This window comes from Myotis myotis, unplaced genomic scaffold (genome assembly GCF_014108235.1).
Source record: "Myotis myotis isolate mMyoMyo1 unplaced genomic scaffold, mMyoMyo1.p scaffold_m19_p_11, whole genome shotgun sequence".
Lineage (NCBI taxonomy): Eukaryota > Metazoa > Chordata > Mammalia > Chiroptera > Vespertilionidae > Myotis > Myotis myotis.
In genome coordinates, this window is record NW_023416315.1 from 40,231,297 (window position 1) to 40,244,109 (window position 12,813).

The following is a 12,813-nucleotide window of genomic DNA, read 5'->3' on the forward strand; positions in this document are numbered from 1 at the left end:
ATCCCCAGCAGGGGCCTGCATGGTGTAGAACAATGATTCTCTCTCATCATTGACCTTTCTGTCTCTCTATCCCTCTCTAAAATTAAAAAAGTATATTTTTTAAAAAGATATCTCCTTATGAAAGCTATATATTGTATGATGTTAAACTGTTTGTCCATAGACTACAATCAAAATTGTCAAACTTGATTCTCTTCTTTTTTAAAAATATATTTTCTTGATTTTTTACAGAGAGGAAGGGAGAGGGATAGAGTTAGAAACATGGATGAGAGAGAAACATCGATCAGCTGCCTCCTGCACACCCCCCACTGGGGATGTGCTGACAACTGCAACCAAGGTACTTGACCAGAATCGAACCCGGGACCCTTTAGTCTGCAGGCCAACGCTCTATCCACTGAGCCAAAACTATTAGGGCTTTATTCTCTTCTTTGTAGGTTATCTAAATTGACTTTGTGTCTTCTTACCCTGTTAATTAGATCCCCACTTTTGTCTATCATGCTTTGGTTCTGCTTGTCCATAACTAGGTTAGAAACAGCAAAGGTGAAGTCTGTCATCAATTTCACACCCCTCTCACTGGTGTTCATTAATTTCCTAGAGTGACAGGATCTTCCCTCTACACCAGAAACTCATTTCCCAGGGCCCTCCAGGGAACTCCTATTGTGGTCTTCCTTCCTCCGCAGGCATCTTAGTTTCCTCTTTCTTTACTCTCATACCAAAACGTACCCAGCCCCTACTTTATTTGGGGGATAGTAGCAAGGACTGGCTAGCCAGTCTGACTAATTAATTGTGTCAAGATGTTTCTAGCTGGAATCAGCAGAAAGTTACTGCTAGTAAAAATAATTGCCTACTAAACAGCTTCTGGTTACTTCATTCAAGACAGATATCTCTATTGCTGGAATTTTCAGGTGCCATAGCAGGTCAGCGGGAGAGATTTTTGGTGGATGGGCAGATCTTTCAGATCTGCTTAGCAGATGTTTCCTGTGACATCGACTATAAGCCTAACCCAGATGGAAAAGAAGGAGATTAAGTGTGTAAATACATAAGCCTTTATAAGTGCGTATTCAGGTCTCTCTTTATGAGACAACAACTATACTCAAATTCCCAGGAAGTTTCCTACGCAGCATATAAATGAAAGTACCTCACTACATGTAGAACCATACACATAATTTTATTGTTTTATCCATCCCACTTCTCTATATTAATATAGTTATTCAAGATGTAATAGTTTACCTCCACATACTGTAAGATTAACTTTCTGATACTCTTCAGCATCTATAATTTTTGTTATGAACATTATAGGTTAGCAAGCAGTAATCATTAAATTGGATTAACTAGTACTTAATTACAAAAGGCTTCCTCTGCATTTCCTCTCCCAGAGCCATCTCAAAGACAAAATGTTGAAATAATAGGTGGGGTTTTTATATATATATTTTACTGATTTTTTACAGAGAGGAAGGGAGAAGGATAGAGAGTCAGAAATATCTATCAGCTGCCTCCTGCACACCCCCTACTGGGGATGTGCCCGCAACCAAGGTACATGCCCCTGGCCAGAATCAAACCTGGGATCCTTCAGTCCGCAGGCCGACGCTCTATCCACTGAGCCAATAGCTGTTTTTCTTTTTAGTATTCACAACCTCTCTTTTATGCACCCCCTTCTCTTCTTTATAGTTACTTCTTCTTACTACAGGTACTAGGTAACTTTCTGCCTTCCTCTGATAGTGCCCATAAACTGATTCACAGGCATGGATTTGATACCTGTATGTTACTAGTTGACATGACTTTTAAGTCAGTATGTTAATTCTCTCAGAGCATTTATTTTTTTACTTTTTGTAACTACTACAAAAAAAAAATTCAAGCTATATTGTAGGAGATCCTTCAGTGTAGGACATATGTGGAAACAGGAGGCTTCTTGGTATCACTAATATAACAGAATATCACAGCTGACTTTGCTTCTATAAGATTCATTCTAGCCCAATTATTTTATTGATTCTATAACCTAATTGTCATCAAGCTTCACTAGCTTTCATATATAAAGGAAATAATATAACCCAAAGCTCTTCTTCACTGTAATCCTTTATCCATAATGATCTCTAGGGATGTTTCTTTCCCCCGCCCCACCCCTTAAATAACAAATTTGGTCATATCACTGTATTCAAGACCCCTCATGGTCTCAGAATGACTGCTGTAGTTCCAGCCATCATGTCCATGTTCCAGTTGAGAACATTTATGATGTTGCTTTCTTGGAAGTTCTGTTTTCATATCTTCTTGCCACCTTAATGTTGAAAAATATTTTTTAAAAAGCTGGATACATTGCCATCTCCAACTATTTAGCTATCAACATTTTATCCTTTTTAATATAACCTAACAGGGTCCATCTAGCTCAGGCCTTGGACTCAGTATATATTTTCTGAATATTAATTAATTAATTAATTCTTATTTTTTTAGGTTTTTTTAAAATTATTAGTTAAGGTATTACAAATGTGTCCTCATCCCCCCCCCCCCGATTAACCCCCCACCTCCCCCCCCCCGCCCTGCACACTCATGATAATTAATTTATTCTTAAGAAAGACAGTAGCTGGATTGCTAATTCCTCTGACATATGAATCACCTGAAGTGGGGCATAGAGTTATTCTCACTCATTAGCCTTATAATCCCCAAAAGTAACCTCAAATATTCTTTTCATTTCATGCTATTCAAAATATCGTTATCTAAGAACCATTATAAATTGGGGCCTTACACTGTACAATTAAATCAAGTGGATTGAACAAATGAGAGCTATATACCAGGTAAGCTCTTCCTCTCTCTAAATTAAAATGTAGCATTGTCAAAGTGAGGGCCTTAGGCCATACAATTTTTGTCCTGAAATAAAACCTATGTAAAGAAAAAAAAAAAAAGTGCCCTAACCGGTTTGGCTCAGGGATAGAGCATTGGCCTGTGGACTAAAAGGTCCCAGGTTCGATTCCGGTCAAGGGCATGTACCTTGGTTGCTGGCACATCCCCAGTAGGAGATGTGCAGGAGGTAACTGATCCATGTTTCTCTCTCATCGATGTTTCTGGCTCTCTATCCCTCTCCCTTCCTCTCTGTAATAAATCAATAAAATATATTTTTTAAAAAAGTGGCTTTATCTTATTGTCTTCTTCCTAAGGATTTATGGTTTGTTCATTCATCCATTCATATAACAATCACTGAGTAACTAATTTATCTCACACACACACAGCTATGTACTAGAAAACTGCCTTGATTTTTAGAATTATTAAGCAAAAATAATAAAGCAGAGTAGTGGTGCTAATGAAAGAAAGAAGCAAATTTTAATATTTCTGATACCAGAATTCAGTGAGTGGATAAAACTTATTCCTAAAGAACATGAATTTACTTTGCTCTTAATGCATCCTGTTTTTAATAGGAAGGGTATCATTGAAAGTTTACTTTCTTAGAAATATTTATAGAAATCCTAAGAATTAATTGAATCATGTTTGTAAGCCCCCCATTATTAACCACTTGTACTAGAGCAGTGGTTCTCAACCTTCTGGCCCTTTAAATACAGTTCCTCATGTTGTGACCCAACCATAAAATTATTTTCGTTGCTACTTTATAACTGTAATGTTGCTACTATTATGAATCGTAATGTAAATATCTGATATGCAGGATGGTCTTAGGCGACCTCTGTGAAAGGGGGTCATTCGACTGCCAAAGGGGTCGCAACCCACAGGTTGAGAACCGCTGTACTAGAGGAATAAAAATATCTTAAGGGGCTATTGCTATACTATGAGTCATTGATTGTTTTCTTTTTTATATACTTTCTTTTAATCATCTACAGGCAGAAGAATGGCAGTGGAATTATCAGGAAGCCCTTTGATAATGATGCTTCCTGCTTGTCCAAAACAAGAGTGCTCATGCAGCAGGAAAGTCAATAATATATTCAGGATTCTCATGTACCTAAGCCATTTTCATTGTTGCTTGTTACTGATACTTCATAAAGCAGTAGCCATTTACAGTAAAATAGAATTCTTAGATTTTTAAAGAATAATTCAAAATAAGAAAATGAATGTTTATATCAGTATATTCTTATATAGTTTGTCTCTAATACTACCATATCGTAAAGTAGCCAGCTAGAATATTCTTCTCTAGAAAAAAGCATTGGCAGACTGCAGTCATTATGCCTAACCACTGCAGGGGTAAGACAGTTTGCTCTCTCAGCAGGATTCTTGGAGGTCCCCACACATCTACATGAGCATGAAGAAGGGATCAGGCAACCCCTATCCCTGTCCATTGGAACTGGAGGACCTCATCAGTCCAATAATTTTGTGATCATTTCTTTAAAAAATATGAATTTGGGTCTGACATCTTACTTTAGTATGAAGCATTTACTTCATCTTGATATGTTGGCTATAACTTGTCATTCAATGTTCCTGCACAGGTGGGGTCCTGGCAGGTGATCTGGGCCAATAGAGGGAGGTTGGCTGTGGGAGCACACTGACCACCAGGGGGCAGCTCCTGCATTGAGCGTCTGCCCCCTGGTGGTCAGTGCGCATCATAGTGACTGGTCTACCAGTCATTTGGTCGACCAGTCATAATGGTCACTTAGGCTTTTATATATAGAGATAGTACTGGAAGTCCTAGCCACAGTGATCAGACAAGAAGAAAAAAATCAAAGGCATCGAAATTGTAAATGAGGAAGTAAAACTCTCATTATTCACAGATGACATGGATATTGCACATAAAAACCCTAAAGACTCCACCAAAACACTGCTAGATTTAATAATTGAATTTGGCAAAGTAGCAGGATACACAATTAACATCCAGAAACCTATGGCACTTTTATACATCAATAATGAACTCAGAAAGATAAACTAAAAAAAAAAAAAAAATCTCTAATACCATTGCAATAACAAAAAGAAAATAAGATACCTGGAATAAACTTAACCAAGCAACTGAAAGACCCATACTTGAAAATCTCTAGAGCATTGAAAAAGGAAATAGAGGAAGATACAAACACGTGGAAGCATACACAGTGTTCATGGATTGGAAGAATTAACATAATTAAAATGTCCATACTACCCAAAGCAGATTCAACGCAATCCCTATTAAAATATCAGTGGCATATTTCACAGATCTAAAACAAATATTCCAGGCATTTATATAGAACCAAAAAAGACCTTGAATAGCCTCAGCAATCTTGAGAAAGAAGAACAAAGTTTGAGGGATCATAATACCGGTCAAACTATGCTACAAAGCCATTGTAAGAAAATAGTCTGTTACTGGAATAAGAACAGGCTTATAGACCAATGGAACAGACCAAGACCCCAGAAATTGACCCATACCTTTATGGTCAATTAACAGTTGACAAAGGAGACAAGAGCATACAATGGAGTAAAGATAGTCTCTTCAACAAATGGAGTTGGGCAAATTGGACAGGTACATGCAAAAAAATGAAATGACCACCAACTTACACCATACACAAGAATAAACTCAAAATGAATAAAAGACTTAAATGTAAGTCACAAAACCATAAAATTTCAGAAGAAAACATAGGCAGTAAAATTTCAGATATCTTATGTAGCAGTATCTTCACTGATACATCTTCTAGGGAAAGAGAAACAAAGGAAAAAATAAATGGGACTACATCAAACTGAAAAGCTTCGGCATAGTAAAAGAAACCACCAACAAAATGAAAAGGAAACCCACTGTATGGGAGAACATATTTGCCAATGATACATCTGATAAGGGGTTAATTTCCAAAATATACAAAGAACTCATGCAACTCACCACCAGAAAGACAAACAATCCAATTTAGAAATGGGCAAAGGACCTGAATAGACACTTCTCCAAAGAGGACATACAGATGGCCAATAGATATGAAAAAATGCTCAAATCACTGATCACCAGAGAGATGCAAATTAAAACTATAATGAGGTATTACCTCACACCTGCCAGAATGGCTACTATCAATAAATCAGCAAACAAATGCTGGCTACGATATGGAGAAAAGGGAGCCCTAGTACAATGCAGATTGGTGCAGTCACTGTGGTAAACAGTATGGAGTTGCCTCAAAACATTTAAAATGGGCCCTGGCCATTGTGGCTTAGTGGTTAGAGTGTCAGCCAGTGCACCAAAGGGTCACTGGGTTCAATTCCAGGTCAACAGCAGATACCTGGGTTGCAGATTTAATCCCCCGCTGATGTGTCTCTCTCACATCAATATTACTCTCTCTCTCTTCCCTTCCCTCCCTCTCTTTCCCTCTCTCTAAAAGCCAATGGGGGTGGGAGGAAATATGCTTGGGTGAGGATTAAGAAAAAAAAGAAAAAAAAATTTTTTAATTATTTTTTAAAAATTTAAAATGGAACTGCCATTTGACCCAGCAACCCCACTTCTGGGAATATATCCTAAGAATCTCAAAACACCAATCAGAAAGAATATATACACCACTATGTTCATAGCAGCATTATTTAAAATAACTAATATCTGGAAACAGCCCAAGTGCCCACTGGGAGATAATTAGATAAAAAAGCCATGGTACGTTTACACAATGGAATACTATGCAGCTGTAAAAAACAAGGAGTGCTTACCTTTTGAGACAACATGGATGGGCCCGGAGATTATTATGCTAAGCGAAATAACAGAAAAAGACAAATATCTCATGATCTCACTCATATGTGGAATCTAATGAACCAAGTAAACTGATGAACAAACAGGTCCAGAGGTGTGGATGTGTGGAACAGAATAAGGTGGTTGGAGGGGACATGGGAAGAAATTAACCAAAGAACATATATGTATAACTTATGGACACTGACAATACTGTGGGGAAGGCCTGGGTGGGTGGGAACTGGGTGGAGGGGGACAAAAGGGGGTAAAATGGGGGATGTCTGCAATACTGTCAACAATAAATAAAAAAATAAAAAATAAACCACTAAAAATGCAAACAGTATAATGAAGATCCTAGAATAATGATGTTTATGCACTTTCTATGTTTTAGCTATACTCAAGATAAAGATAAACTAAACCTAAGACAAACTTTTGTTTCTTGCTTTTCTTAAGAAGTGACAACAAAATATTTTATACCAATGGTCCTTTTGGGCAGGAGTAAGGATCAATGGTCTTTTTTTCAGCTTCTCTCCTGAATGTTTCTCTCTCTCTATGGCAGAGACAGTATTTTGTTTATCATCGTCTCCTGTGTTCCTGAAAAAATAATAAAAAATGCCTTCTTTCCCTTCAATTAGTCAGCAGTCAGGGACTCCTTGTTTTCTCTGCAGGGTACTTATTTGTTTCATCTCAGTTTCCTGCTCTTTTTTCTTCCAAGGTCATTGAATCACACTTTGATAAATACATTGTTATTAAGGTTTATTAGAGGCAATTGCAATCGTAGATATTTTAAATTAATGTCCTTCATTATAATGAGTCAGAAAGTCAATGAGCTGAACATTTTTTCTTTTGTAGATATTCAGCATCATTAGTCAGTCAGCATGTCCCTGCTCTGTGTGGAGTACTCTTCTGAATTCAGTGTGGTGCGGTGAGGGCAGTGTTTCCTGCAGAAGCATGCTGCACAAAGGAGAAGGGGGTTACACACGCGTATGACAGAACTGCAGCTAAGTGACTGGAAGGCAGGAAGCATGGGGACAAATGAATAGCCCACTGCCTGACTAACCCAGGAAATCTTAGGTGTGTCTTGCAGAAAGCTGATAAAACTTCCTAAGTGAAGAGAATTATCATGAATATGAAGTAGAAACCAGCTGAAAATCTTGAGTGCCCATGGTATTGTATGTCGGTCATTAAAACAACAACAACAACATGAAATAAAGACAGTATTTTTATAAATTCATAGGGAAGATCACAGGTTCTCATGGAAAAAAAGACAACGTGTAGTGGATGACAAATACAAATAAGTGCACAGTAATGTAGTAAAATGAACACCTAATTGCAGAAGCAAGGCTAAATTAAGTGGAAGGGACTCTGAAATGGGGTCAGGGTCAAAAGTGATGGGGAGAAAGGGAGAATGCTCTCTGATATAACTCAGAGATGAAGTCTGGGGACAATGGGAACATGCTGGGAACAGGATGATCATGATAGGATAGTGATGAACATATTGCTTCTGGTGAAGATGATTTTTAAAAAAAGCATTCCATTGCATGTATCAATCACATTTTCTTTTAAAATTATCTTTATTGGGGTAACATTGGTTAGTACCATTATGTAAGTTTCAGGTACACAATTCTGAAATACATGGTCTGTATATTGCAGTGTGTTCACCATCCAGTCTAGTCACTTCCCCTCTGATAACCACCATACTTGTCTTATCTAAGAGTTTGTTTTGTTTGTTTGTTGCTTTCCGATTTATATTCCACATATGAGTGAAATCATATGGCTATCATTTTTCATCAGCCTTATTTAACTTAGCATGAAATCCTCAAGATCCATCCATGTTGTTGCAAATGGCAATATTTCACCATTTTTAAGGCTGAGTAGTTTATATTGTATATATGTACCACACCCATCGAGGGACACTTAGGTTGTTTCCATGTCTTGGCTATTGTGAATAGTGCTGCAATGAATATAAGGGTACACATATCTTTAGAAATAAGTGTAATAGGTAGTAAGACAGACATGAGCAGAGCAAGGAAGATGGGCCAGATACAGAAACTCACCAGGGCAGAAAACCCTGGATGCCTAGTAACGGGCAAAACTGGGAAAACAAGATCCCCCCACCCCCCAACTCCCAATCCCCAGCCCCAGGGTAACCTTTCCTCCCATAGAAAATTGCTGATCATGAGGCTTGGACCCCATAACTTTTTATATGGCTACTCATGTGGTTTAGACCCCCCCCTGACCTTTTCCTCCCTAAAAATAACATCTAGGCCTCAGTTGTATTTCAACTCCAGGCCCAGAAAAGCAGCAAAACCAGACCAGTGACTCCATGGCTGGCCTCAGGACCAACTGCATTGACTAAAGACCCCCTGCCTTGGCTCTGACCAATCAGCGGATACCAGGACCCTGAAAGAGCACCCCTGGAAATCTGATGAATAGTCTATGGAGACCCTCCCCTGTGACCTCCCCTAAGATTTCCACCTGCAAGAGAGACATAAATATGCTCAAGATGAAGGTCCCAGGGGAGCACGCACAGGCCATCCCTTCCCCCTTCTTCCTCTAAGGGACCCCAGGAGACTTGCAACCAGGGAGCAATGGGCAGCAGCAGCTCATTCCAGGTTCACCCTCTGAACCTGTCCCCAAGGCCCCTTTTCTCTGACTTCCCAGTGAGCCAAAGCAGCCCAAGCTAGGCTCTCTTGTTACTTCTTCTATGCCCTTCCTTGTTTCACTGTCCTGAGTATATTTTTGCTCCCGCCAATAAATTTTTACTTTGCTACACTTTGTCTCTTCATTCAAATCTTTCCTTCAAGAAGACAAGAACTGATGTCTTGTCACTTTGCCTGTAACATAAGCATTTTCAATTTTTTAGGGGTAATTGCCCAGAAGAGGGATTGCTGGGTCAGGTGGTAACTATATTGTTTAAAATATGTTTGTATTGATTTCAGAGAGAAGAAGGGAGAGGGAGGGAGAGAGAGATAAAAACATCAATGATGAAAGAGAATCATCAATCAGCTGCCTCCTGCATAACCCCCATTGGGGATTGAGCTGCAACCCTGGCATGTGTCCTGACTGGGAATTGAACTGTAACCTCCTGGTTCATGGCTCGACCACTGAGCCACCTCGGCCAAGCCAATTGTTAATTTTTGGAGGAACCTCCATACTGTTTTCCATAGTGGTTGCACCCATTTACATTCCCACCAGCAGTGTATGATGGTTCCCTTTACTCCACATCCTCTCTAACACTTATTTCTTGTCTTAATGATAATAGCCATTTTAACAGGTGTGAGTGAGAAGGTACTAGTATCTTACTGTTGCAAAAAGAAGGGGCAGGGGTGGGACTCAAATACACACAATACATTTAAAAATTGCTGTGATAAACTCATGTAGTAGTTTAGATTTAACAGTTGGTCAAGTTAATTAATCCATCTAATGTATTATTATATCCCAAACAAAACCTATCCTAAGCAAATGTTTCCCAAGCCAAGCATTTTTTTAAATTAAAATCATCTTAAATAAACCATGAACAAAAACCCACAGCCAACCAAATGGGAGAAGATATTTCTAAGCGCTGGCTTTGATAAGGACCTAATACCCAAAGTAATAAAGTAAAATATATAAAGAACTCATACCACTGGACAACTTTTGGGAACTTTTTCTCTGGATAGAACAGGGCGTGGAGGCTGCAGGGTCGAGGGAGGAGACAGCTTGGGTGTGTAGACTACTGCTGTGAAGGTTCTTTTCAAGGAGGGAAAGGAAAAATAAAGTAATATCAGAGGAGGAAGACCCGAGCCGCTGTGATTTGAGGAAACTCGGGGAGGCTGGAGAGAGGAGAGGCTGAACGGTGGCGTTGGCGCAGGCTCTGGCCCCGGGATCTCGGGGCTGGGAAGGTGGGCAAGGTGAGGCGGGGCCTCCGGGACGCGCCCCCTCCCTCTGTCCCTAGAAAAGGAGCGCGGTCCTGGCTGTGGGGCTGAGTCCGGAGCCCCGCGGCGGCAGCAGAACCAGAGCCTCCCAGCCCGGAGCGTGGTGCGGAGCGTGGAGCGGCACAGACAGGTGAGCTGGGTGAGCTCGGGGCGCCGGGGCAGCGCTAGCAGACCGGCTTCCCGCCTTTCGCCTGCCCCAGGGGTGGGTCCCGCTGGGCAGGGGGTGAGGGCTTGCAGGACCCGGGTTCCTCCCGAGAGAGTTGAGACCCGCTGTCCCTCGGAGGCAGAAGCAGCACGCGTTCCCCTGGCGAGTGCAGCGCGCGCAGGACACCGCGCCAGGACGCGCGCTTGGACGCCGACGAGAGGTCCCCCATTCCTGCGGGGAGCCCTGCTGCGTCCAGGTGACCCCACCCGGGAGGAGGGCATGGTCAGGGAGCGTCGCCTGGAAGTTACGGGGAAAAGTTCTCTCCTAATACCCAGTCCCTCCCTGTCACTAATCTGTACAGTTTTCGACGTTGTGAAAGGACCTTAATCACCTGAATTCGTTTCATTTGCTTTGTCTTTTCATCCTAACTTTTTGGGGGAGGCGGCAGACGGCGGTATACAGGGGAAGATGAGTCCTGTCTTCTAGATCTGTCTGCACAACTGCACGCCTCTACCCTGGCTGTCAAGCTCGTGTGTAGGGGCGTCTCCAAGGCCAGCCTGAGATGGCAGTTCTGTGGCCCTTCCAAGCCGGTTTCAGTCCTGGACTTGCACCCAGGTGTTTTAGGCTGGTTTACTGAGCTACCAGTTGGCAGGGAAACTTGTGCAAAGAGCCATTAGAATATGTCAAGAGTTGGCTGAGTATCCTTGGCCCTGCGCCATGTCATATTAGCTTGTATCACCTTTATTGTCTTCCTGCTTCATGGATGGATGTTAATCGCCATCCAGCTCCCCAACAACCTGGGAGAAGCCACAGGCCCACCGGACCCTCTATGTCTAACAAATATTTTTCAATGAATAAAAAGGAAAGAACATTTCAATATCAGTAACTCTGAAACTTAAAATGGTGTTTGAGTGTCCACCATTTGAGTAAACTTTTCCCTCCTGGTTACACATCATGGGCTGCATTTAGGCCCACTTAGTTGGAATGTGTTGTGGTCAGAGTCTTGGCTAGGGAGACAGGAGGCTGAGCCCTTACAGAGCCGTATCACGGAGAATGTTTCCAATCTGTAAAGGGAGAAGGTTAGAGCACACACTTTTTAAGGTTTCTTCCAGCTCTAATAATAAAATGCATCTATGGCATCTTCATAAACATGTGTTGGATCTCAGTGGCTCCTGAAGACTGTTTATTAGAATATTGGTAAACAAATTGTAATTGTAATATCCTTTCAAAGGATGGTCTGTGAGTCGGCAACTTAGAAGAAAACCAAGTACATAGTAGGCCAATTTAGCTGGATCAAAAGCGAATATGTATTACTTAGAATTTTTTTTTTTAGATTTAAAGAGATCATTAATTTGATAATTTTCTTTTCAAGTTAGCGACATATCCTCTCTCTTTCTCTCTCTCTTTTTTTCCGTACAGAATATGGACTTTGCCACAAGAAGATGGTTCTGCCTACCACTGGGGTGCATGGTGCTCATCAATCTGGTTAATGCCGATTTTGAGTTTCAAAAGGGAGTGCTTGCCAGTGCCAGCCCAGGGATCACGGAAGACATTGATCTCCAGTGCTGGAATGCTTGCTCTTTGACTTTGATAAATTTCAGGGAACTCAAGATAGAATACAATGTGGATGCCTTCTGGAATTTCATGTTGTTCTTGCAGAAATTCCAGCGTCCTAGACATTACAATGTCTTCTTAAGCATAGCTCAGGATTTCTGGGACATGTATGTAGACTGCTTGCTTTCAAGATCTCATGGACTGGGCAGAAGACAGGTGATGCCTCTTAAGTATAATTTTCCACAGAAGATAACAGGAGGTAATTTAAATGTGTATTTAAGAGAATAACAGTTTAGTTTTCTTAAATACTTAATCATTTTGGTTTTTCAAGTTTATCCAACAAACTTGTCATATTTTTTCCTAATACGATCAGCTTTGATTTCCATTTTTTTTTTATTGATTTTATATCATGTAGAAACCTCAGGAGCTCTGACATACAAATACTTGATTTTATATAACCTTGGAATATAATACTCTTTGATAGATCATTAGAATTATTATCTTATTTCCCCCCATATACAGTTCATAAGAAACTCATTTAACACTTAATTATTCATATTTCATTTGTTGAAGAAATTGTTAGACATTGGGCATTAGAAATTAATTTTTAATAGAGT

The 12,813-nt window shown here is 40.4% G+C and overlaps 1 protein-coding gene across 1 annotated transcript; it reads left to right on the forward strand.

Moving 5' to 3' along the window:
• The first annotated feature begins 12,064 nt into the window (after nt 1–12,064).
• FAM237B (family with sequence similarity 237 member B) lies at nt 12,065–12,484 on the forward strand. The gene has a single exon (XM_036327099.1). The coding sequence runs from the start codon at nt 12,065–12,067 to the stop codon at nt 12,482–12,484; it is 420 nt and encodes a 139-aa protein (XP_036182992.1).
• The last annotated feature ends 329 nt before the right edge of the window (nt 12,485–12,813 follow it).

Coding starts and splice junctions, on each gene's coding strand:
- FAM237B (XM_036327099.1), top strand. CDS start 12,065: ATGGACTTTGCCACAAGAAGATGGTTCTGCCTACCACTGGGGTGCATG.